This window comes from Lates calcarifer, linkage group LG19, assembly GCF_001640805.2.
Source record: "Lates calcarifer isolate ASB-BC8 linkage group LG19, TLL_Latcal_v3, whole genome shotgun sequence".
In the NCBI taxonomy this organism is placed as follows: Eukaryota; Metazoa; Chordata; class Actinopteri; family Centropomidae; genus Lates; species Lates calcarifer.
In genome coordinates this window covers 18304456-18332303 of record NC_066851.1, presented here as the reverse complement: position 1 = coordinate 18332303, position 27848 = coordinate 18304456, and the positions used below count along the sequence as shown (strand labels likewise).

The 27848-nt window shown below is 41.7% G+C and overlaps 1 protein-coding gene across 1 annotated transcript; it reads right to left on the bottom strand.

Moving 5' to 3' along the window:
* Nucleotides 1-166: 166 nt before the first annotated feature.
* plekhh1 (pleckstrin homology domain containing, family H (with MyTH4 domain) member 1) lies at nt 167-27422 on the bottom strand. The gene is given in 31 exon segments (XM_018663473.2): nt 167-1886; nt 2916-3062; nt 3709-3792; nt 4053-4182; nt 4466-4608; nt 4734-4875; nt 5213-5310; nt 5615-5770; nt 6427-6604; nt 6699-6796; nt 6893-7069; nt 8130-8242; nt 9027-9138; nt 9234-9413; nt 9647-9727; nt 11069-11227; nt 11637-11723; nt 12018-12128; nt 12283-12402; nt 12404-12420; nt 12883-13030; nt 13125-13216; nt 14659-14737; nt 15130-15528; nt 15530-15906; nt 16254-16436; nt 16797-16878; nt 17508-17591; nt 17691-17840; nt 18763-18825; nt 27130-27422. Coding segments are annotated over 31 exon segments (4287 nt in total). The 5' UTR covers nt 27274-27422; the 3' UTR covers nt 167-1733.
* Nucleotides 27423-27848: the final 426 nt, after the last annotated feature.

The window sequence follows — 27848 nt, the reverse complement described above, 5'->3', positions numbered from 1 at the left end:
AACTATTTGAGGTGAAGCTGTTTATGTTGCTGTGTGGTTTAATCTAATAAATTGTATTTTAGAAGCAGATATGTTAAAACATAATCATTCACCACTGTAAGGTATACAATTTGAGTGAAGTAATGTAAAAAAAATTAAATACAAATACAAATAAAACAATCTAACAGAGGATTGTACCATTTACTTTATTACCACACACACATACAGTACAGGCAACATAAAGATAAAGACACCATCTCTCAAACATCTGTAACACATTCTAATACAGGTACAGTAACAGACAAACTATTCTTAAATTACTCTGCTACATAAAGGAAACCGTTTTCCCCACACAAACGTGACAGTTGTGGAAAACCTTTCCTTTTAAGCAAAAGCCAAAAAAAAAAAAAAAATGTTGGAAGTAAAATAAATAACTAATATGGACATAAGCAAGACAGTGGTTTGATCCAAAACAGTTCAAGTCATTAAAATATTTTGGTAGCTCTTTTTTAAAACTTGTCCCCTCCTTTTTAAATCGACTGTAGATTATTGAAACAGTGAGTGATCGGACGATGAAAACGCTGCATGTCTTGAAGTTTTCAGAGAAAAGGAACATGTGAACACTGCGCTGTTTAAATTTCCCAGATGCATTAGACATACAGTACATCACTGTTTCTGTCCCATTACCTTATTGAGTACCAATAACATTACATTAAAAGGTGATCTGGACAAAATTGTTCACATATGTTCCATTTTTTGGCCTGCGTTATGCTAGATAAGGGAACTAATATTAACTTTCACATTAAAAATATTAAAGGATTATATAAGTTCCTTAAACATGACCTCAGTTTCTTTGGGGAAAAAATTAGGAAAGTCAAATTGTACAAGCCCAAACTGATAAATGTATAAGTAAATTGGCAGACAGTTAATCTGCAACTATTGTTTAAGTAATTTATTAAGCAAAAATGCCAAAAATACACTCAAATGTGAATATTGTCTTTCTTTTTCTCCATTATTTTTGAGTTTTGGGGCTGTTAAATGAATCTGAATCAAGCCAACCTGGACTCTGGGAGCCTGTGATAAATATCTGTTACTATTTTCTGATATTTTATGGACTAACAGAATCATAGATTAAATGAAAATAAAAAAATAGATTAATTGATAAAAATAAGTGTTAGTTGCAGCCCTAAATTATAGTAATATTAGTGTATTATACCAAATTAAGACACTATAATCTATGAATCAGTCCCTTTCTAATTGCACAGTACCTCTTACATGTATTTAAAATCTGGTTCATTGTCAAGTATGTGTGAAAATTCATGGTGAATAATTACAGCGACACACAACACTGTATCTCAGCCAGCCATGCTCTCAGACAACAGCTTTGTTTTTTCTGAAAGAGAAGAGTCTGAGATCTGGAAGACTGGAACATGAAGGAAGTGTGACAAATGGCAATCAGCAATAACGTCCATTTTCAACAAATCTGAACATGACCTTATGCCTAATTTAAGCAGAGTTTAAACACTCTCTTGTTGTAGAAATAAATAGTCTAACAAGACTGAACCTAAGAGTTCTAAATCTAAATCTTCATAAGAAACACTTAAAAAAATAATCTCCTAGTACCTGTTCTGTGAGAATGAAAAACCCGGACATGCGACCCAACACACTCCAGATGAACGCCGACTAAAGGTACCTGCTGTCATCAAGCCTCCCTGGAGTCAAACAGTCTTTGTTGTTCTTGTCGCCTGCAGGATTCACAGTAAGGTGGGGCCCTTGGTGGTGTAGTTCATGGCGGGGAAGTGCCTGCTGTCCACGTCCCAGTGGCCGAGGGGCTGCTGCGAGGCAGACGGGAGGCTGGGGTTCCAGTGGTTAATGTAGCTCGCCATGAGCAGAGTCAGCTCCAGTATCTGAGACGAGAGCAAAACCAGGGCAGGATCAGAACGAGATTAATGGCTTTAACATTAGGAAGCGATTGTATTTCATTGAGTTTTTGGGATCTGGAGACCCAGTATTGTCCACAGAAGTTGTGAAAACCTGAGAAACCCAACTGATCTGTAATCAAGAATGAAGTTACTCCCATCAGCTTCACCCATAGTAGTAACACAACTCTGTGTTAAAGCTCCACAGAGATTCTGCACATAAAATAAGACAAACGATCTGTTCTCTCCATTAGCTCTCAGCTGTGTAAAAACAGGTGTATATTTCCTCCCTTATCTTCTGAGCTCCCTCGTAGTACTTCAACACCTCAAACACTCACTCCAACCACCCACATTTCCTTTACGCATAAGCTGCTGATGCTATAGATCAGTGGTTCCCGGCCTTTTGTTAAGACGTATCCCTAAAGCCCTATCAGATGAACTCAAGTACTCCTTCATCAACACCACCTGACACGTTCCAGATGAGCTCATTTGAATTATTCACCTTTATTAATTATATAAAAGTGTATATAGTTATAGTATAGTTTTTTTTCATATAACTGAAAGTGTTTGGCCTGGCTTGACAAAGCTTCCATTTGTACTACTAGCAGCAGAAGCTTAGAGTTTCAACCAGTCATCCATGATTTTTAGCTATTTGCTTTAGCCCTGTATTTTAACCATTCAAACATTTCTTCAGTTATCTATTTCAGTAGTTTATCCTGTAGCAACATCACACGTCTTTCAATCTCAAAGGTGGTCTTCAGGTGTTACCGCTGATTCAATGTGTGGATGTACTGTATTTGTACTTAATTAAACTGTAATTTAATTTTTTTCAAAGCTACCCACATACCCCCAGCAGCAGAGGTTTCTCCCTGGTTGGGAAAGACCGCTTCAGATCGTCTGACAAAATGATGACTGACAACCTCACCCATGGAGGCAAAGCAGAAACGTGGCTCCGGTTTTCAACACCCACAAATCAGTCAGACTAAGGATTTGTGCCGATGCACATGGGTTGCATACCTTTGGTTTAGCCATTGCAAAGACCAGCTTCTCCACGCTCTTCTTCCCGACTCCGGGCTCCCTCTGCTGGCTCGTGACCACCATGAAATCATCACGACAGCCACCAAAGGTAATCACAGACTGGTAGCAGTACGTGACCAGCGTGTGCTGGAAGAATGAAAGCATTGCCAGTGTGAAATGTGCAGTAAAACGGATATAAACAAGGAGCATGTTCAGATTTTATTGCTGATCCCAGAATAGGGTTTGGAATTCATCTGGGAAATCATTTTGGTTTCAGCTTTTTTTGAGGGGCAAATTGAGTGTGATGCAGCGTGACATAATTTCCAGTGACTTATTGTGATTTTTCACTCTGCCTTTTTCCCCTGACTTTCTGGGAGAGCATGAGCGACGCTGCCCGCCAGACCAAGAATGGAGCAGACCAACATGGGCTGTTGAAAATTACAGAGCTCGCTTTAACATCGTTTACATGTTGGAACTGCTATCTGTCAGGGTCAAGAATGTCAAACTGGAGGCTGGCTATTTTATTTTCCTGTGGATTTCTGGTGTCTGAAACACCACAGAATAAAAATCATTCCAGACCAGTGGGTCAACAAAACTTTAACTGTGGCCTAACCAGCTGAGCACTGCAGTTGTGAAAAGGAATCTAACTTTTTGAACTCTAAACTAAAGCAAATGGAAATATCCAAAAAGACAGATCTAAATCTAAATTTTCAAGTTTTCTAAATAAATGTTCTTTTTCCATAACAACATATGGCAAAGATGGTCAGTGTTGATGGAGGTATTTGAAACTCACCATTGTGTAGTCCAGCACACACAGTCCATCCTCATTGACTGCCAGCCACACCTGACTCTGCTCAACTGGAGAAGGAGGGACAGGCTGTGGACGGAGGAAACAGAGGGTCGTGTTACAGGTGTAAGTCACACCAGCAAACACCTCATCTTCTTCTCTGAGTCTTCTTCCTAGTCTCTAACTAGTCCAAACTGCGCTTACAAGCAAGATGGACGGTTGCATTAGGGTTCGAAATGAATGAAAAGCATAAACTTATTTTTGATGCACATACTTTGTAAAAAAAAAGAAAAAGAACACAGAGTACAACGTTAAGCAATTAACAACAACTATATAAACTTTTTATTTACCTTGGCACTGAAGAGTTTGGCTCCAAACAGGGGCCATTTCCGAGCCACAGTTAGATATATTCTCACACACTCGGATGCACTGCACCCACGTAGCATAGACCACTTAGTGGCCAGACGCTCAGTAAGGTCTCTGGAAGAAGAAAAGGAACATTGCTGGGTTTAAATATGATTTGTATCTGCATTATTTAGGTTGAATTAATGACAAAAAACAGAATCAGTGTCTGATCTGGCCTCATGTGACACACATGCAGACGGATCAATCTCATGGATCAATGTATGACAAAGGGCCACCGCTACGTTCGTCAGACTTTGTTTTTGTAAACAAATCTGCATGAGGACATCAGGTTTTCAGGTTCCAGATAAGAACATGTTGAGTGATGTATTTATCTGGACAGCAGCAGTGTTTGTTTTACCTGAGCTGCTCTGAGCTGCAGTCCTGTTTGTAGCGTTTGGGGTAGAAGCGCTCCAGGGCCTGCAAGAGAATCAGCTGAGATTTAGACTGAGGAGAGCCGGTAGGAGAGGAGACAGCCGGTCGCTCCAAATCACCATGTTCAACCTGGAGTAAAAAAAATGAAAGAAGAGAGAGGGTTTTATAACACAAATTCATTCAACATTGCAGATGATATGGAAGGTTTTCATGAATCAAAATACAAGTCCTTTTAGTCCAGTAAGTTTACAGACCTGTGCCATGAGGGCAGCCACCTCCAGAGCCAGCTCTTTGTTCACAGGGAAGTGGCCTTGCTGAACTTCATCATTCACCTGGTATGCCAGCAGGAGGCGCTCTCGCTCCGTCTCTCCTTTCACCTGAGATCTGAAACACAGTCTGTACGTGCACAAAGGGGAGGGAAAAAAAGAGAAAAAAGTTGTCATGAAACTTGTTTTCCCAGTATAGGCTGGAATTATACACACTTCACTTCCAAGATGCAGGAAATCTAAATCCCAGCACTTATAAAATTCCCTGCAAAAAGTGAAAATGGCAGAACACGTATCACATCACCAGTTTTTACTGTGTGGTCTGTGTTTTGCTTTTAAAGGACTTTTCTTTGGACGGATGTTTATGACCACATAATAAAAGATGCCAAGGTACAGTGTGTATATGTGGGTGGGTTGGAACATGTTTGCATCTTGAAAAGCCCAAATCACTAAGAGATGAGTCCAACCTGCTCTTGTACGTTAGTCGAACAATCCGCGTGCCCTCGTTTTTCCCAGGGTGCAGTTCCTTCAGGGCCTGTTCCCACTTGGAAATTACATCACAGATCTAACAAAAGGCAAACAAGTCAGCCTCACAACATGATGGAACAGCTTCAGAAACCATAATGACAATTTATCATGATTGAGTGGAATTAATTACAGTTTATGCATCTGAAAATCAAAAAGTCACAAAAAGTTTGGACAGCTTCAATTTGTCAGAATAGTCCCAAACTACTCACAAGTGATCCTCTAAATCATTCGGTAACATGAGGCTAATGATTTGGTTAGATGCACCACAGAAAGCTAAAAACCTCAGTGGTGAGTGGAGGGTTTTCTTCCATCCACTTATGCTCAGTGACCCACAGCCCTACCTTGGCAGACGGCTGCAGGCAGTGCTCCAGGTCTTTGCCAGATGGATCATCAGTGAAGAGGGCAAACCCAGACAGCTGAGGCTTCCTCATGCCAATCCTCTGGTTCAGTGTGTTGAGGAACTCTTCAACTGTGGTGGAGCCATCGAAACCTACCACCTACAGCACATGAGAAAACAAAGGACACGCAGTGATGATATACAGCTGCAGAAACACAACACAGTAGCCTCAGAGCCTGCAGTTCTGTCCCTGTAGGTCTAGTCTAACCTGTGCCACCTACTGATAAGGAGAGTAATAGTTTAGTCCTGCAGATATCGACTAGCTGTGATAACCAGTCGGGTATCTACAGGTCTAAGCTGCTGCTGCTTTCACTCTCCTTCACTACAGGCGGTGCCGAAGTGATCTGACAGTGACCATAAACCTCCTGTTTGAGGAGAATCTGCAGTTTGCTCAAAATGAGTGAGTGAATCTGTGAGTGAGGGCACTACACTGGTCAATTAAATAGGTGCCTGTGAATCATCCTTGTAGAATATTTTTTTTAAATAAACTGGTGTACTGTTAACTTTGTGTTCATCAAGATGGAGAATAAAACTGGACTGCCATCATCATAACTTTAAAGAGAGGTAAAATGTCTCATGTTTTGGCACCTGATTCGCTCTCAAATTTGCATTCTTTTAATGCAGCGCTCTTTTCAGTCCACAACAAGATGAGACAAGATGAGACAGATGACACACCTTTAGTACAAAATGTGTTTGGATCTGTCAAAGCGAGACAGTGACAAACAGGATGTGTGTATTTCTGTGGCTGTGTATTACCTGATAGGTGTTGTTCATGAAGTGCACTGGGATGCTGAACGGCAGTGAATGGTGGTAGGGGTTCCTCAGCAGGATGGAGACGATCTCCATACGTGAAGGTTTGGCCTCGCGCTCTCCGTTCTGCAGCGTTCGCTCCACAGACCTCTGACAGTACACTGCGTACTTCCCTACCTCGCTCCTGTGTGGGGAAAAACAAGACAGAGATATAAACCAAGCACTGAAAACTGCCTCAGAACAGGTTTTAGGTATTAATTGTTTTTTTTTTACTGTACCTTGGGTCAGCGTTGCGTTGTAGGTACTGTCTCAGGTACCAGAGGAAATGTTGTTGAGGAAGGAACAGAGCCACGCACAGAGACAACAGCTGCCAGCACTAGAAGACGAGGTGGTACAAGCAGAAATAAATGAGTCTCTTCACATTCTCAGAGCTAACCACCATCATCTGTATCTGTTTCGTCTTTTGTCTGACCTGCGTGAGGGAGTAGTTGTGTGGCGTGCGGTGGTTGGTCTGCTTGATAAGCTGACAGTACATTTCATTCTGCAGCTCCGGGTGGGTCAGGCACACTTGCAAAGCGTTCTGGGCCAGGGATGTGTGGTAATCGACTGATGGAGACTCGACCAGTACGTTAATGAAGAGCTGACAGGACTGCAGAGGAGCAAAAACACTTTTTATTTTTCAGTGTGATGTTGAATTTCACTGAGCTACCAGCAGGAGGAGGCAAAGACGCACCAGAAACTATATACTTTAATGAAGGCAGCATGTTGACAATGAATCAGGGGTAAAATAAACAGAACACTGGGTGATGATAATATTCAGGTCAGATTCAAAACAACCAAAACATCCTGGCATGAGATGAGTGAGAGCCTCAGTGTGAGGAAATTCATTATTTTGTTCTCGTTCACTGCGCTGGTCGAAGACAAAGAACCAATTTAACAGTTTTCATCAGTCTTGTCAGATTCATTAATAATTCAAAGACGTGAAGTAGAACATAGACTTGAAAAGCATGTCACCTCCATTCATTCTTTCTCTTTGTGCGTGTGTTTGGGACTGTTTTTTAAGGCTGGCTGCTCAAAGAGAGAGCCGATCCATTCAACCTTCAATCCTGTGGCCCTACTGTAGCTGATGGGGCTGTGAAGCGTGAGTCGGGGCAGGGTGGGGGCTTCTGGGTGGGCGTGCTAAGAGCTACAGAGATGAAAAGAGAGAAGAAAGATCTTCCATCTTCCTACAAGGGTCCCTGTTCTGCTCTGATCCCACCCCCCCATTCCTGTGGCTTCCATATCCATTGCTGCCGCTCTCTGAAGGCCCTGACCTCCCAGGGCTCCTTTCACACTGGCTGTAAACCTGAGGAACAGTTAGCCTCAATCAGAGCAGATAATCAAGGCCATTATCTCTCTTCCACACTTTTAATGAGCTGGGGCCCTCGTCCTCGAGCCTTTGATCTGGTTTCAGGGCAGGAGGGAAGAGAAGAAGAGGGTCACGGAGCGCATCCAGGAGTAAGAGACGATAAAGGAGGGGCTGCAGTGGGGATGAACTGGAGTAGGATGGATGAGGTCTTGAACAGACCCTCGCAGTGAGAGAGGCAGGCAGAGAAGGAGAGAGGGATTTGGAGAAATGGATGAAAGGAGGAGGAGAATCAAAAGTAAGTGGGATGGAACAAAAGAGACAGAGAGAGACGGAAAGAGGGGTGAGAGGTGAAGAGGCTGACCTTGAAAAGCTTGAGAGCTTCTGTTTGCAGAGCCTCAGAGGGCAGAGTGGTGAGAGGCGAGCGCAGACCCTCCTTAGAAAAGCTCAAGGCCTCGCTCCTCCACAAGGCTGATTCTGGGAAAAGAAGCAGTGCACACACACACACACACACACACACACACACACAATATACCCACACAAAAACAGACAAACATAAAGATTGAGTTTCAAAGCTGTAATGACTCAACAGCTGACAAAAATTCACACACAGTGCTCCAGCCGTAAACACTGTCTGCAGTGTGGAGCAAGGCCTTCAGACTCTGTAGATCAAAATAACACGTAGCATGCTACTGAGTAGATTTGTATCCACTTATAGAGAGACTCTACTATATGTGTTAAAAATATATTTTCAGTGACAATGAAGAACGTGCAGTGTTAAAACTCAGATTAAAACTTTTTTTGTACGTCTACGAGGTATGAGACAGCGTTATACGTTTTGAAAAATATCTTTAATTTGTAAAGCACAAAGTTCAAAGAAAGAATCCTGTTCCATCCAGTTTAGAAAAACATGCTGCTACAAGTATGCTTGGTATAAGCGACATTTTAAAAATAGGACACATGTCTGCACTGCTCTGGATTTTAATAAAATGATTATAGTGACTGACGTGGCAGGACAAGCTTCCTACAGCCTGTTTTTTGGACTAAAAAAAGATGACTTTCTAATGTAATTAGGGCATTTTAGTTACTTCTAATTGACTTAAGAAAGCAAAGCAGGATGTTAAAAGTAACCAACTCTCCATTTTTGTTTTCCGAACTAAACTAAATTCAGAGTCAAGTCTCAAATTGCCAAATTATAAATCAGTGATGACTTTATGAGATACTGGTGAAGCTTCTTTACTATGGAATTTAAATTTCTCACCTGGGTCTCCCTCTGCATCAAGGAGTTTACCAATCAGCTGCTCGTAGTCTGTCCCCACCTTGAAGGTTGCGCTGCTGCCGGCTGCCACAGTCAGGTGATACAACCATGTGTCCTGTGAAGAATAAAACTTGTTAATATACAAGCAGAGCACAAAAAGACAGATTTGAATCCAGTTTAACATATTTAAGACTTTTCATGTTCCTGTACCTTCTCCTGCTTGGTGCCAATGAGCAGGTACGTAGGACTCTGGTCTCTTGGCTGGACCACTAAGGTGCAGTGGGAGGAGAGGAAGCCTCGACTACCTGCCTCGTAGTCCTCATCTGAATCACAGGAACGATCCACTTCCTGTACCGATGCCTCACGCATCTGCAGCTGACCCAGAGGCAACTGAAATAGAAAAAAAGATGCCATAAATATCAATACAGATAAATTTAGGTGTATCTGATTAAATAAAAACACTAAATTGACCTCCCTCTTTTTCTTGTGTCAGAAGCAGCTGTAAACACTGATCTTTAATTTGTCAAAAATGTATTATTCTGGACAGATTATAGCTGGTAAAACACACAATTGAAAGGAGATGGGAGCATGTTAAGAGCAGGGAGAGACTTGTTTTTGTGAACCTTGTCTTCCTGGTTACGATAGTAGTAGAAGACTTTTCCAACCAGAGAACACCACACCAGCTTTGAGTGTCCATGTTTGACCTGAAACAGAGAGACAACAGCAGAAAAAAGTATGAGAAAAGTTTCAGGAAAATATCCAAGACTATCTGGCTATTTGTCAAAACAGTAGTAATATGAGACTATACATATTTTTCCAGTATTCTCTGAAACTCAGACCAAAACGTTTTTTAAACAGTTTGACAGATGTTAGCCAGAGAATTTCTGATTTCAACATCTGACCAGCAGATGTCCCAGAAGGCGTACAGGCAGTGTGGGTGTGCAAATCATTTCAGAGAAACTTCAGTGACTTCAACAACAGTTTAAAAATCCAAACTGTAACAACAGATTGCTGCCAAATGAAAACAGTCCATCCAACTCTGATATCCTTGCTGCTCTCAAATTCATTTTAGCAGGAATGCAGTTGCATGTCTCTGAAGCTGACTTCTTTAGAAATGTAAATGGAGTGGTTGTGTCACTGGAGGATGCTTTCAACATGTAGCCAGCTGTGCATCCCTCAACTGGGGTCACGGGGGTTAACTGTCCTGAGAGGCACAACAGCCGACCCCCCCTCCGCCTTCTGAACTGAGATCACGTCATAACCATCAGATCAAAGCCAACTGGCAGGAAGAGGATTGGAGGGGGAGTTGGTGTGAGGACGTGGGCTCCATCATCTCTGCTTGAGGCTGTCAGTCATCCGTCAGAGAGCCATCACACACACACACGGCACATGTTTAAGTGTCCTAACTTGGGGTAAGGAAAGGCAGGGAGAGAGAGCCAGGGTGGGTGGGGGGTTGGGGTTGGGGGCAGGAGGGAGGAAGGCTCTGTAGCATTCCAGCAGCTCTGGTCTCACAGCCGTGTCCCAACGTGAAAACGGTTTTTAAGAATCTGCCTTAAGAGTGCTCTGTCAAACCCTCCCCACCCCAGTGACAGACGCTTCTATATCTGTCTGAAGGAGGACGTTAAGGCTGAAAATGAGTTATTTCTGGCATTCTCCTCTTCAGGGAGAAAGCCTGGCCAACCTATACCTGTTTCAGCTATGCAGTGGAATTAAGATAAGGAGATAAACTTAACCTAATAAATGTAACCACATTACCAACAAACACATAGACACATAGCTGAAAAAAAATGCTGATATTTCGACATTATTGTATTTAGTCTGGATTTGTGGGATTCCAGATGGTAAAATCAATTAATCTATTAGAAAATTAGATGAAAGCAATCAATCATTTAAGTCTTGCAAAGCAAAAATGATAAAAATTAATTTGCTCTAACTACAACTATGGAATTAATTTATAGGAAACAGGCTTTTAACTGACTTCCTGTACTGTATCTTCTTGAAATTATTGTTATTAGTATAAGTGTGAAGACTTGCAGGCTCCTGACCTTTGTGAGCCACCCTCTCACAGTGGGCTTGGCAGTGGTCTCCACAGTAACAGGGCTGCTGGCCTGGACTTTGAGTATGTTCTGCAGGACTCTGATCCACTCCTCCAGGATGTTGGGTGAGTCGGCGGTCAGATAGAAGGTCTTCTTCTCTGTAATCAACTGATTGGACGAAAGGGAAGAAATATGGGAAAAATGCTAAGCCAGGTCGACTGAGATAGCATCATCGTGTCAGAGCAGATCAGAATCAGCTTCCGAAGAGCCAGGAAAACATTCCAGTCCAATGCTATACCTGATGTCATCTTAAGCTGCTTCCCTGGTATGCAGCAGTAAAGCTGTACTGTGATGCAGTGCTATAATAAGAGAGCCGGTGCGTGTCTAGCTGCATGTGCACTCTCACAGCTGCCCTTTTCTATTTTCTTTTATACCACACTCTTTCAAATTGTACATCTATAAAAACTGAACTACCATTTCAATTCTTTGCATAGCCTCCAAAAGAAAGTAGTCATAATGTGCTGTTTAAATCGTGTTTTCCTCATCTTGGAGTATTCTTACAAAAAGTTCCACTTACTTGAAATGTCTGTGCACCTTCTCCACGCATTATACGGCAGGACGAGTTGAGCTCAATCTGACCCTGAGGTTTCCTGATCACGTCACTCTGAAAACACGCACATGTACACACAACAGAAGTCTTAATTTCTGTCCAAAATTATGCAAAAAGCCCATCAGAAAATTCAACTGCAGTGATCACAGATGCATTAATGTATATATTTTCAAGTCTGGTCTGACCATCTTATTAGTTACAAGATGTTCAGATGGTCTTTGAGCCTTTGCTCGAGCTGACCCACACGTAAACACATAAAATTTAGAAATATTCCTGAAATGTTTTCTGTTCAGACAGCAAAACCTTAGAAGGAAGCAGGCGGGTAGGCTCACGACGAGACACACTCACAGGAGATTTGTAGTAGAGGATCTCTCCATTCCTTAGGATGAACCAGCGACGTTTCCAGGCTTTCACCTGACTGCCCATCTTCAGCAGGTACCCAGACTTCTCCAGCATCTCCTACACACACACAAACAGCACAGAAAAGCTCTCCACTTTACATTCATTGCCACGCTGTCAGTAGAAATATGTGGATTTAAACTGGCTAATTACTGCCACATTCAGTCATTTTTTAAATTGTGGAGTAACACAGCCCAAAGAGCCCTTTACTCACAGGCCCAGTGCTTTCACAGGAGTAGGAGGATGTCCGCTGGACTTTATGTTCCGGTTCTGAGTAATCACTGTCCAGAGAGTAGGCATCAGGAGGAATGGCATAGTCACTTTCGGAGCTTATCGGAGGACATGGACACACCTGGGTGAACAGAAAGTACAGTAAGAAAGATTCACTGGAAGTAGTTGAAGGGAGAAAAGCACAAAAAATAAATGATACATGTCTTGATTGAGAGCCAGCAAGCAACAGGTGGTTGAAGACAGAAGGTTCTTAAATGGAAAATCCAGACTTACACTACTGGATATCATCAGTGTGTGATGTTCAGTGCATCCCAGCAATTATTTTATGTGAATTTCAGTGCTGAGTATCTCTAGTCACTGAGTGTTGTTCTTTGCTTTCCCTTTAGCTGTATCATTGTCTTCAGTTAATGTATCCCGGTACTTTCCATACCAATAATGCAGCATCTTGCAATTGCATAGCATTATGTTAATCAGAAAAAATCATATTGTTGCCTCTTTTATACTGGATAAAAGCACTTTCAGAAATTTCTGGATCTAAAAACTCCATTGCCAACAAGCGTACACCATAATCTACCATCCTCACCTCTCTTGACGGCACGTGGGCTTCCAGGGACACTGCCCTTCCTGTCCGGGCTCAGGATGGAGGTCCGTAAACTGGCCAAAGAGCTGCTGTCATCCTCTGACCCAGAGTCATCATCAGGCAGAGGTACACTGCTGATCTGAGTGGCTTTCTAAAACAAACAATTGAAAGAATATGGTAAAGTAAAACACCACCTTCAGTGCAGTAAACTGTCAACCCTCAATAATAAAGAACATTTCACTCACCCCTTTCAGTGTGGTATAGACTGGTACATTAATATTCTTATAGATCAACTGGGTGAACGGACCTGCCGCTGGGTACTGGGGTAAGTTGGACCCTGCAACATAAACAGGAAAACAGTTCAATCATTTCATTTAATGTTTATTTTTAGAAACAAGGCCATCGCACGGATCAACGGCAAACAGCACAGCATTTACAGCTTAACACAAGACTGTAACTTCTGCTAAACAGTAGCCACTGCTAAAAAAAAGTGCACCAGTAGCACAGCTAAACAAGAACATACAGTCAGCTCACTCTGTAATGTTCATAATTTGCTAGTATTAGCTAACATTAGCAAACATAAGCTACTGGTCATTCCAAACCGACCAATCAAAAGCTGTAGCAGCATGTTAAACTGAGCAAAGGTGCATTTCATTGATTGTGACTAAGTACCATTATAAAAATAACTCAGCACAACCAAAACAACACAAGACACAAACAATGATACAATAAAAATACAATAAAAACTTTCTAAAAAGCATCTGATCATTCATGGCTACATCACTGATATTTAAAAACTGTCAAAACGTGAGATTAAAAGCGATGTAAAGCACCTTCAAAATAGACTAATGCAATGTTTTATTTATCAGCAGTGTTGGAAATTTAGGTCACATTGGGAGGGTTTTTGGGGGAATATGAGAATAGTGACAAATAACTTGAATGAGAATAATCAATTGAGTGACATGACTATTCTTCACAGTGGCATTACATGTGTTAACCTTAGTCTTAATATAGACCAGGTTAGGACGAACTGGATCCACTTTGTTTCACACACATTTGAAACAGCACTGTAGCTTTTGAAGTAACCGCTGGTGGAAAAAAAAGGGAACAAAGTACAACTTGTCCATGGTATTTATTTTGCCAAAGATCAAAATCCTCCAACAACAGATGCACCTTAAGGCACAAACATGAGAGGAAGCTGAATAAGCTGAGCAAGCTATGACTTAATCCACAACAGCCCTTTGGCAGTCAGCTACGTGTACGTTGCAGTCAGGAAATTCAATAGTCAGAGAGCTGTCAAACATTACTGTCTGCAACCCGACAAATGGATGATGGTGGGACAGAAAGCATAGCAGTAATTACACCCAGACCACGTCCTTTCATTGCAGCTGATTAAAAAGCAGCGTCTCCCTCTGTTCTCTCCTCCCATATTCTTCCTTGGCTCCCTAAAAGCCCACATCTGCACAGGTGTGTGGAGCCTCGGGCCAGAGGAAGTGCCATCAAAGGCAGCAATGACAGATCCAAACCGACCACACTCGCCCCCCACAGCAGCCTGAGCATCAGCTGAATGACATGTCACTTCACAGCACTGATTCATCTCCCATACCACAGGCAACACCACCCAGGATCATGACACACAAAGACGGACAAGCACACACACAGGGTTAGACATGCAAAAAGTCTTCTTACTGTCCTCCTCTCTGCTTCACTGCAATAGCAGAAATGTAATAGCAGTGTTGTGGAGGACTAGTGTCTTGTTTCTGGCTGCAGGAGACTCACCTCGTCCGGGGCCCCTGGCTCCAGGAGTGGCCTCTGATACTCTCATTCCCGACTTAGCCACAGCATAGATACGACTCTCCTGCAGTGAGCAAAACAATCAGAAATGTATCTCTTCACTTTTAAGACAGTACAACACCTCGGCCTCAAGATCGTCACTAAATAAATCTTCTAGAGTAATAGCCGATTACCTTAGTTTAGAACAAAGACTAAAACAAAGGTAAACAGCTAGCCTGGTTCCTCTTGTAACAAAATCATCAGCATCTTTAAAGCTCACAAATGAACATGTTACATCTCATCTGTTTAATCTGTAAAACCCATAGTGCAAAAATGACTGAATGACTGAAATGAAGTTGTGGTTTTACGGGATGTTAAGGACCAGACTACCTTCCTTTAATCTCTTATGGTTTCTCAGACCTGAGTTTTGGGCAGGAAACATGCATAAACTGAAATGATAACACTAGTTTCTCATACCCATGAAGGAAAGCGGTGTAAAGGAGGCGTTGGAGGCTTGAGAATTTCTGGATCCAACCGCTCCAGCTCTTCTGCAAGCCCCACAAAGGAGACTCCGTCCCGGGATGACTCCTCCTCTGATCCTGATCCCTCCACCACCCCGTCCATGCTGTCGGGAAGCCCATCATCAATGTCTGTCTCTTCCACAACCTGAGAGAAGGGCGAGGTGGAAGTACCGGTGCTCTTAAGAGTGGAGGAGGTGGAGGATGGGGTCATGATGTCTATGTTAACGTTGAGATGGTGGAGTCTGTCCAGGCTGGGCTGCGGCTGGCTGTAGTGCTTCTTGACCAGCTGGATGCTGTCTCTGGGGGTGAGCGGAGTTCGTACTTTGGGTAAAGTCATGCTGGTGCCTGACTGGTGAACCACAGGGCTGGGGAGGATTGGGGAAGGGGTTGTTGGTGGATGGGGAACGCGACAGAAGCGGGCTTTTGGGTGTTATTCTGATGGACGGCTCCGGGGAGCTCGGTCCGTGGGCCATCTCGTAAGCCGAGGACGAAGACGAAGAGGACGAGGATGAGTGAAGGCACTGAGAGCGGAACTTGCTGTTGAGCTCATCAGAGGAGTTGTCTCTGTCCGAGCATCCCTCCTCACCCTCTGGGTCCACTGGGAGCTCTGGTCTGCTGATGGAAACAGGGCTGCTGGGACGCTCCCTGCTCCAACCCGGAGAGAGAGCATCATGGGCTGCAAGGTCTCCGAGGCAAATCCCTATACTGACCTGTTCAGGAGGCCTTTTCACATCTGAGAGGGGAGAATTTTGGTGCAATTAGATTTAAGCCAGCCAACATAAATTGAAGGAAATGATGTTAAAGAAACTGTAACTGTAGGAGTAGTTTTAAAAGAGGTCTTGATTGTAGTAAGATATTTGTCACTGTAATTACAACAGAATTAATAAAGTTATCAAAACACAATTCTTAACCACAAATGAGCATAACAAGATTTTGGAAACACTGGTTTTGGTGAGCCTCACAATCCATCATTACTGGTTCTGTTCCTATCATGTGATCAGCCCAGCTTGAATTAAAGATCACTGCTTCAGACGCTTCCTGCCACCCATTCCAAGATAAAATGAACCGGGGGCAGCACACCTGTTGGTGAGATCTTGATATTAGAGGCCGCCCCACGAGGACCTGTCTGTCTCCAGCTGTCATCTTGGGCAGGTGGTGTGCCGGGGCAGCTGGGAGGAAACAGCGGGCTGTTGGGCACCAGGTGGGTATCCATTACAGGGGAGGTGGCAGGGGATCCTGAGGACGCAGGTTTCTCTAAGAGTGCTGGAAGAGAAAGACAACACCAGTAACTATTTTGAACTAGAGCACTGGGAATATACTCTATCAAACAAGATTAATTCTGTACTGGTCTACATGACCTTTTACTGAGCTACTGGTAACAAAATACTTGCATTCAGAGGGTGACAGTGAAAGAAATTTAAATTCCTATATTACAATTAGGAAATATTAATGCATGCTCTGTCCTCATACGCAGTCCATCCTTTAAATCGAACTGTTGTAAGGAATAGTTCAGTTTGTTTTGGGAAATATGCTTTCTTGCAGAGAAGTAGACATAAGGATCAGTTTATATCACTCAAAATCAGTTTATAGTATAGTTTTCTAACCACCTATAGCAACACTCACATTGCAGTTTGTCCTGCAGCAAGATTATCTGTTCTGTCTGCTTCAAGTTGGCCATTTTCAGCTGCTGGTTCTCTTGCTCCATCTGCAACAAGGTACATATATATAATAAAACACATACTAGAGTAGCTGGTAGCATCTATTTATACCAGTTATTGTGGAATCAATTGAATGATGGAGTTTTGGAGTCGTTATGGAAGCCCTAAGAGGCAAATGAGAGGCAAGTCTGATCTAAACTGCTGACTAAAAAGGTTGTGCCAGGATAATCTCTCTTAAATTTCTCATTTTTTGTGAAGGATAAGTTGCTTTCTAGTAAAACTCAGCAATATTTACTCAGAAATATTTTCCTGGCAAAACCTTTTTTTCAACTGTTCCTAAGTTAGCACAAGAGAGAAGATCATTTGGATCAGAAACCACATTTTTTTTCTCACTTGCCTCTCAGAGCTTCCATACGAAGCTGAAATCATAACTCAAAGTTTTATGTACTCTCTAAAAACTTCTTAATTTCAGAGATGCATAGGTTGTCATTTAAAAATACGCTTTTTAAAATTCCCCAGCACTTTTCAGGTAAAACTTAAGTGTATAAACAGCTGTAAATAATATACTTTTAATCATAAGCATCTGTTGTTGCCACAGATAATGTCTCTCAGGGTGAGAGCTTTCCCAGAGGCTCTGACTTCAGTCATGGATGTATCTATACATGTCTGAGCTTACCTCTCTGAGCTTAAAGGTGACCCAGTCTTTAATCTTAGCAGCCTTTTCCTCAATAATTTTTGCCTCCTGGGCTCTGACTAAGATCTGCAGTCAGAGAAAAAAGAGTTTGTGGATTATTTCAAACCTACATTTTATGAACATAAATGGACATTTCTGTGCTTTATCTGATGGCTCCATCCATACCTGTTTTTCCAGCTGCATCTCTAATCTCTTTATCACAGCATCTTTCTCTTGAACCTGATTGGTCAGGTCTTGATACTTTCTGTACAAGGAGCTCTCTGATTCGCTGGTTTGTATGTTTGCAGACTTCAGCTTTTCTTCCATGACATGGATCTGAAATGCATAATTAGAAGAGTAAATGCGCACGCATGGCCAAAAGACAGCTCAAATTTGCATGGGTCGTTTAGTTTTGATGGGCAGCAGACAAAGCCAAGAACAGAACACAGAGGATACTTTTTCCCCAACTCCGGTGAGGAAAAAAGTATTTCTAAGCCCCTAGGTACTTCTATTTTTAAAGAAAGACTGCCATTAAATTACCACCTACAGTAAACACCTGGAGCAGCCAGTAATGACAGCAAATCAGAGATTAAACCCAACGGCAAGAGAGACAAAGTGTCACATGTATGAGGTTTCTTATCCTCAAACCGCACTCTCTTTTTGTTAAGTCACATCAAAGCTTGACTAACTAGTGGTTAGAAGTCCAACAAAAAAACATAAAACCCAACTGAATATGAGACTTTATGGATCCCAAATTTAGGACTTTTTATAACATCAGTCAGTGCTGAGCATGAGAGTTCATTCTTCAACTTAGAAACTGTAGTTTTACAAAATAAAATAATTCAAGATCAACTTACTAGTTTTTTCTAGAGCTTTTGCTTAAGCAGATGGACTCTCCTGTCAAGTTTTGCTCAAACACAATCAGAGCAAACTCCAATCACTGAGGAGGACTTGAGATGCAGTTGAAAGCTCTGGATAAGTTTAGCAAGTGGACCTTAAGTTAAGGTATTTTTGTCAAATCACGCATTGAAATTTAACAAAAAACAATTCATTTTAAATATTCATTCATTCAATTCTTGGACGATAAGATCATCATGGCCTCAAAGTTACAAAGATTAAACTGTATTCTTAATTTTTATTTCTAAGGTTTACTTTTTAAATGTGAAAATGTTTTAATCACTTATGATAGAATTGCACAAACCAAAGTAATCAGTGATATCTAACACATCACCAGAGCAAAGTCGGACTGCCCCTCTACCTGTTTCTCAGCACTCTCCGCCCGCTGGTCGGCCTCCGTCACCCTCTGCTCCAGCTCCTGCATCTGTGACAAAAGACAAAAGAGGTTACCATGGTTTTTGAACACAGTTCAGTCAGTCTCTGTATGGGATGCAGGAGGTTAGTGGTGGTCATGGGAAAATCCAGAGCTCTCACAACTACTAAAAGTTGGAGCTGGACTCCCTCTGCTCCACAGTATTTAGATTTAATACAGCTACAGCTCAGAACTACAGGTTCTGACAAGACACATCGTGTAACCTGTTACAAAAGGTCTTATTAGACAATTAGACCACCAAGTCTGTAGCCTGCCTTTACAAACACACACACCTACAGACGCTACACTTAATCCTTCATAATCACTATTGCCATAGGGAAGACATTTAAAAGATTAATGTACTAGGGAGTTTTAACAGACTAGCCAAGTTAGGAAAGCACTTGAAGAAAATTAAAATGAAGAAGAAAATGTTGCTAAATCAGGAATGGAATCAATAAAAGTGGTGAGAAAGAAAGAAAAATGAAGGGCAGCATGAATTCAGCAGGGAGGAAAACATCAGCCAAATCAGAGAGACAGAGAGAAGAAAGCAGCACAAGGAGGATAATCTTCTGTAAAATCAAACAATTTACTATTTAACAGGGAGTGGCACTTTGAGCAGAAGGGTAGAGAGACACTGTAGAAGCAGCAGAGAGGCTCTCAGAGGAGGCTGAACATCTTTCACACTTGTACCGCTGGTCAAACAACAGTGTGATAGAAGAATGCTCGCATGTGTGTGCACAAGCTTGCGTCACCTTTTGTGCAAGCATGCATACTCGTGCTTTCAAAGGCAAACACTGCCCATCCTGCAAGTATGCACACATCTGCAAGTACCCTCTCTCTCAGCACGCCATGCACACACACACACACACACACACACACACACACACACACACACACACAAGTGCATGCACAAAAATACCCCCAAATGCTTGCGCACACACACCACTTCAACACTGGACACCCTTTTCTTCTGAGTTCAGTGACCCAGTTGAAAGGAGAGCAAACATACTAATGGATTCACTCTGCTTGAGAGATGCGTTTGAATTCCTCCTGTCATCTTTGTTCCCTTTCCTTTGTCTTTCTTTTCTGCCTTCTTGTCACCTCCATAAAGGCCCCCTCCTTCCCAGAATCCACCACTCACTATATTTGAATGCTTCCTCGCAGCCAGATTAACACTAACTAAACCCAGAGTGCATCTGCGAGAGGGAGGCGTGGGTGGAGGCTGATGGTTAGCGGTTGGATGCCTCCCCAGTACCTCAAGGTCAAAAGTTTCTGTCATGAGTCAAAGGTTTGAGCCAGAGAAGAGCAAACAGCAGTCGTTCTCCATTCAAGGAACAAAAATAGGAAGAGTAAAGCAAGCACTTCAGGTGAATATAAAGCACCTCGGAGGTCACAGCGTTGGACAGATGTGAGAAGTGGTCATCAAACAGCCTTTTGGAAGACAAGTTAAAGGTCGGGAGGTGGAGGTGGTTGGACCTTGAGGCATGTGAGCGAGGCAACACTGTGAGTGTGAAGCTAAAACAGAAGCCTAAACAGAGAGAGTGTATACAGAAGGAGCCAGGCCTACATGTCATAAATTAACTTCATTAAAGTAAGAGTGCTGTGTGTTTGAAGTCACTCAGTTCAAAAGAGAAACTAACTCTGTGCAGAGAACAGCTTCAGCTTTGCAACTGGGATTAAAGAGGCCTCCTTAAGGCAAGTTTTTTGCAGCTGAGTAGAAAGATGAGACATATGCATCAATAGAACCCCTTCATCAATACCACCATTCATGTTCTAATTATTCTGTGAATTTAAAATGAAGGCTTTGAACTGTCAATGTTTTGATTGGTTTTGTTATGTCTGTACTTGTACTACTAATGGCAGAAGATAAGTTTCTTACTTTTAGCAATCTTAACTCTTAATTCATTAACTAACTATTTTAGCTGAATATTTGAACTGTTTACTTTACCTTTAACTGTTCAGACATCTTTGTTAACCAATTTTCACACACTGCTCAAAGACATGTTGTGCTCAGGTTACAGCATTTAGTATGTGGATATATTATTATTTTTACATCAAAAAGTATATTAGATACCTGCAGCCATACACCTGGTTGGAAATCACTGTTATGTCTCATCTCCGCCTTGAGTTCTTCCTCAGTCTGAGCAATCAAATGGGCTTCTGTAACCTGTCGGTTATCAGATATGGATACAGACTGCGGCAGATAGTGGTGTCAGTCTATCTGTCTGTTTAGCTGCTGCAGAGTCCAGCTCATGAAGCCTGAGTCACTGAGCAAGCGTGAGACAGCTATGCCTGCTATCCAGCATTTGTCAGGGCACAGTGCAGCTCACTAACCTCTGCTGCTGAGAGGGCTGAAAATGGATGAGATGGGGGTCGTGTTTCGAAGAGCCACATATTAGCAGTTTGAGCTAATAGGATAAAAATGTCTGTATAAATGTCTGTATAATATATATTATTTTTTTGTCGACCAATCCCCTAAAACCAACAATAAATTGATCTAACTAAAGTGTTGTGTTATGCATCTAAAGCCTGATATTGCTTTTTCCTCTGTGCCAAATACCCCCAACACAAAACTCAGTGTTTTGACCCACACTGTTGCAGTGGGTCACATGTTCCTTCATACAGTAAACACAGGCACTGTCATGTATTTGGAGTCGAGCCCACACACATGACCTGCTGCTGTAAATACTAACAAATCCACGGCTGAAAATAGGCCCCAACAAATGCACTATTTACTCCTGTCAGAGTAATGTTTGCTGAAAGCCAAAGCGCTCAGCTGTTTTGAAAACCTGCTTAGCCTTTTAGACAATTAAAAGCATATATTTGTGACCTGCTTCAGTAGGACTGAATGGGCTTGGTTGGTGTTGAGAGTCACAGACATCCTCATCCTCAAAAGTACTGATATAATAACAAAAATATAGAACATCATCAGCCTTATCCGTTACTGTTACCTTAACTGAGATTAAGGTAAATCTTTAATCTTTAATTTGAGTATATTTAGGAATATTTAGGTATATTTAGGTATATTATTTATAGGAAGCGGTGTCTCTGCTTTAGAGTGGATTTCAGAGGGACTGATAGTATCCAGGGAGGCAGAGATAAGATGAGAGCAGGCTACAGACAGCAGATCATCTGCAGCTAACAGATCTGCCACAAGCTAAATATCTGTTTATTGTTACTGCCAGAAACAGTCTGACTCTAATATAGTTCAGATTCCCTGGTGTCTTGATTATTAAAATCTTTCAGCATTTTAAAAAAAAACATTTTCTTTCAGTTTCTTTTTATCATTCATGTGATCAAGATCTGAAAATGTGGTCATTGTCTGCTCCTGTTTGTGCACATTAGTACGAACTGCTCAAGAGCATTATCTTAAATAGTAAAGAAAGTAAAAGAAGAGTTATTCAAAACTGGTTTCACTGTGAAAAAGCTGTTTACTGAGGGTTCAACCTGCCTCTCAACTTTAATCATTAACTCTTATATTGGATGCTTAGTAATGAGTCCAGTTCAATCATTAAATGTTAAAACCGCTTGTAAAAAAGAGGGGAATACGAATGAACAGATGAAAGGAAAGAGAGATAAAATACTGGAAGAGTTAAATTAAGGCACAAGAGGAACATCAGTGCTTAAGTTGACTACTCCAAGTAACCTATAATCACTATGCCTCAGTGATTCTCTATTAAATCCATTTTAATCATTAAATCATTATAGATATGGGTGGGTGTTTTAATCAGTGGGACAGCAGATGAAACCTCACAAGAAAGCTACTTCTCCCCTCTCCCTGAGTAAAAGCCAAAAAGCCTTAACATGAAACACAAAGTGAGGCAGTTGAACTATTAAAAGGAGCTGATCCAAACAAATCCTCTCATGAAAAGAAATATTTATACACACAAATGTGAACCTGGTGATCTCTCTGCAGTCTTCCTCGCTGACTGATACCACCGGTCTGAGTAAAATAACAGTGTGTTGCTCCTCGAGCCACGTGAGGCTTATGGAAGAGATTAATCTAATTTGTCCTGTATTAGATTAGCCAAGTAATGGAAGGAAACCTTGAAGTGGGAATACCACCCAATTTAAAAATTCCTCTGAATAAGGTATTACTATATTCTGGGACGGCAACTGAAACTCGAACCCAAAGTTCCTGGATTTAATTCCACAAAGCTCTGATTCAGTCTCACTGAGGATTCTGATATTAAACCACTCTTGTAAACCTCATCTCTCAGAAACCCTTCTGTGGGGTCTTGATTTGTTATTTACTAGATTCTGGATGTTTTGGTTTGTTGAAATATTGTCTTGAATTGAAATAAAGCGAGTCAGCTGTAACTGTAAAGCATTTTTTCCTCGTTAGTGTGATTTATTGAATCTCGTGCAGTGCTGTTGTTTTGCACCCCATCTTAAATCTTTTTAAATATCTAAAGATATTTTCTATGCATCATTTTTAATTTGAATGTGGCAGCTTTGAGCTTTTAGTCTGCCACTTCCAGACTGAAACATCTCAACAAATATTGGATTGAATATCATGAGATTTAGTACAAACATTCATGGTCCTCTGAGGATGAATCCTGCTAAATTAAGTGATCCCCAGCCTTTACTTCTAGTGCCACCAGCAGGTCAGAATTTATCTAATGCTTTGGTTTATGACCAAATGGTAGTGTTAAAACCTTGCTGGTATCATTCCAATAAATTAGAGAATAGAACTCTACTTTTGAGTGCCAATACACTGGGATGTAAACAGATGTGAAAAGTGGAGGGACAGATTTAGCTTGTTTGTTTGACTTTTTATCTCCAAAATAAGTTTTTTTCCATAATAAAGTTGTGTCACTCTTGTGCCAAAAGTAAACCAAGTATTCCTGCCAATCACTTTTCTAATATCTTCTTCCATGTTTTCTGTATGGAGAAGTTTCAGTTTTTATAGCCTATCAGCGGACAGCTGTCGATTACACATTCCCAATCCACAGGAAAAACTCAAACAGATTCTTAAATGGAGTAATCGTCCTGTTACACTCCTCACAAGGCAAATGGGGCATCTCCTCCTCTCTCTCTTCTCTCTCACTCGCAGTCAGCCTCTGGAGATAAATGCCATGTCACAGGCAACCACGTCAGCTTTTTTTTTTTTTCATGTTTTTCCATACCAAAGTGGGTCAATGTGTAAAACACTCCTAACTTGGCAAGAGAGGAGATGAAGAGCGTGAAGCAGTCTTTCCAAACAGCAATAACATGACGGAATGGTAGTCACTCAGCACCACCCACCCCCCAACTCCCCCACCAAAAAAAAAAAAAAAAAAGAAAAAACTCAGAAAAACACACTCAGCAGCATGGGCCTCCACTTAAACCCTGCTCAGCGCTGTGTGTGTTTTTGTCAGAGTGTGCATGCATGTATGTTTATGAGAGATAGAGCGAAAGAAAAAGTGAAAGACTAAAAAAAAAGAACTGGATCTCTTATTCTTGGCGACATGGCCAGAAACAACATTTAACAATAAATGTTGTGTATGATCTGGAGAAACGGAAATTTGAGTAATCAGCCCATTTTGAAAATGACTATGTACGTATGCCGTGTTTATACAAGTGTGCATGTGTGAATGTAGGTAAATTAATGGTGGTTAAGGGATAAGACTGGCATTGTTCTATATTTTTCTTATTGTCAAAAAATCCCATGGAAAGACAAAAATCAGCACTGCATTAACAATCAATCTGCCTCTCAGCATCTTGACCAAATAATCTGGGTACTGTAGTTTTCAGTATATGTTACTCATACAGGAGAGAACAGTGAATTTGTTGGGGACTATTTTTAGCTGCGGATTGATACATATTTGGTGCATTAGCATCATTTATCACCAGAGTGGTGTATAGGACTGATCCAAAACAAACTGAATTCCTAAATGTTCATTAGCCTGATAATGAGACTGAACTGCCATCTTGTTTCACTTCATTCATTCAGTCTGACATCATTTAAATAATTTCCAACTAAACAATCAATAGCGAGTAATGTATCCATCCAGTTTATGTTATTTTCGGTCGTCACGCCCAGCAGCCACTGTAGCAGCAGGCTTTTTTTTTGCACAGTAATGACAGAACTATACTGATTATTACTGACTTCGTTAGACCACTTAGTTAATCAGCTTGCAGCCTGTGCAGCTGCCTCAATCTCATCCACATAGATGTAGCTATAGGAGTTTGGGATTTGTCACTTGTTACCTAAAGTGGTGGAAACAACTGTCAACGAGCACAACATCAGAGATCTGATATTATAATAATAAAGGAGCATGTCATCCATAGTAATGGTGTGGCTTATTTTATAAACAACAATGGAGCCACAAGCCACAGAGAAAAAAAAAAAAAAAAACACTTTTATTTATGTTTTGTGGATCATCAAATGCTGCAAGAACTTCAGCTGGTGTTGATGCTCCTCCAAGATCATTATAGTGGAACCATTTATTAATGACTTTTTCTCCCTTTGTTCGAGTTATGAATGTTAGTGAGAGTGTGTGTTTGAGAGTGTAAGTGTGCTGCATGGGATCTCACAGAGGAGCTGAAGGCCTGACAGAACCTGACAGAGGACACAGCAGGGAGTCGTCCAGCTCTTATCAGCCACAGGGTTATGTTTGGACTGTAAACATCCTGCTGACTGACTGAATGAACCACTCGACTGCTCCAGAATTAGAGATGATACAGAGAGCGAACCACTGTGACACTCAAAACAAAAGCAGCTCTGAGCTATTTGAGTTTATAAAGAGCGGCCACTTGTAAAGCTACAAAGAAAACTGACTGAAAACCGTAGAAAACTCAAGACAGGAGAACAGTTTTTCTGCTACTGATCTCATTCCTCCTCTCTCTAATCCAAACATTTCCACTCTTTTACCAACAAGTCTTCAGAACTGGACTGAATTTCCTGATGACAGTTGATTACTTTCCAAAGTGTCTGGTAGTTGGGCTTTACAACAGCCACAACTTTACAAGCATTTGGCCAGCTTCTTGCGGTTATTTCCCCAACTTGAAGGGAAGCACCAGAAGTGATGAGTTAAACCTTAAATATTCATTTTGGCTGAAACTATTGCCAACCTCTCATGACACAGAGTGAGTGGACCAAATGTTTACCAAATAAGCGGAGTAATCTCATCTGTCTTTGCACACAAGCATAAACACACAGTCATCCACACCTGTATTTCTAACTGATTCACATGCATTTATTGTTTCCTCATGCACAAAACAGTGCCAGAAGAAGGAGAGGAAGACGATGATGGGGCAGGGAGATCTGCATGTAGTTAGTCAGAATATCTAGAGGCATGTCTTATTTCCACTGTAGTACTACAGTTCAAATGGCCACACATTCTGTTCATATTAACCTATACATGTAAAAAACAGTGTCAGGTCAAATCTCCAGGCAAAACTCATGACACATTTCCTAGCCTGAGTTCAACATCTTCTGCTTGTTGAACTTCAGTTTCTTCTGTGCTGCTGCAAATGGATCTGAACCCTGTAACCCATTCATTAGTTTTATGACAAACCTGCCAGTTTCTCTTTCACAAGTTGCCTGTTGGCATTTTAGGTGTAACAGCTGTTGTTAGGGCTGTGGTAAGGAGGAGAAAGCTCTCAATTTACTGGTCAGTCTTTGCGCTGATCCTCAGCTACAGTCACAAACACTTGGAAGAGAGGCGAAGGGGGAGATTGCATATAAAATTAAAAATAAAGTTCTGTGTTGTGGCTGGCTTCAGGAGCTCAGCAGACTGGACTCATTCACCATATTACCTCTTTAAGGCTACTCCTCATCCGAAATGGGTGTCGGGTGCTTGCTAATTGTATGTTAGCTGTCAGTTAAGCTAGTTCAGTCAGCTGTGCAGTTACACCTGCCAGTTATTGGGTGTATTTATTATCATTTTGATGAGTGAATCTCCAGTTTTAACCTCTGAGCTGGAGCAAATGCAAGAGGACTAAACCATAAAATCTCTGACCGTGTAGTGTGCTACATTTACTCTGCACCCATTTTATTTGAATGTCTGAATTCTGTGTGAAATGTATCATCTACACAGAATAGCAGGCCTGTCATTTTTTTGGAAAGTCGGGTATGAAGTAGCATTTATTCGTTTGAACTCAACTCAAATTCATTGCATTTAAACCCCCCTGTCAGTATGGTCTATATATTTTCCCACGTGCTGATGATTTATAACCATCTGAAATCTCAGTTGCTGCACACTGTTGAGTAAACTTGTGAGTGTCTGTTATATAGGGGGTAGTGAATGAGTAAACAAGGAGTGATTTCAGACACAGCCTCTGTGTGTAAACTCTGCTCGCCATACTACCCATGATGCTTTTCGCCCTTACCTTCTCTGCCAGCAGCTCTCGGATTTTCCCCGCCTGCAGTCGGAACCTCAGTAGCTGCATCTCCAGAGCGATGCAGCGTTTCTGCCAATCCACGCTGGCCGCTCCAACAGCTCCTGACCCGCCGCTCTCCAGCACATCAGCCATGGCGAGGATTCAGAGGTCTGCCTCTGGACTCAGACTGGACTGAAAGACAGAAAAACAAGTCCACTCAGTGCCTGTATGGTTTGAGTTTGTTGATAAGAGTGTACTTTGTGAACTTTGATGTAAATCTCAATAATAGGCAGCAAATTAGCCCCAACTTGATGCACAAATAATGGCGTGGTGCTTCCTCAAGCGGTCCAGCTTCTGTTTTCATTTACAGCACAAGAGATCTAACCTCTAAAATGCTCCCCACTGACCGCACTTCCCATGATTCACTGAGGAAATGTGTATAAACCAAACACTAATGATGAGTCGACGACAACATGAAGCTTCCTCTCACTTTCCATGTCGCTCTGTGACACATAACCACAGAGAAACATGTTCCGCAAACACATACATACAGTACACACATTATATACACAAACACACTGCTTAGAGAGGGATCACCACAGCCTGAAACTTTCTCTCCTTTTGAGTTCCCGGGCTCTCTGCATGCCCACACACACTGAACAAAAACTCAGCAGGGAGGTTCTGTGTCAGTGGGGGAGTTGGGTTCATGCGTGCCGGCTCCCAGGCCT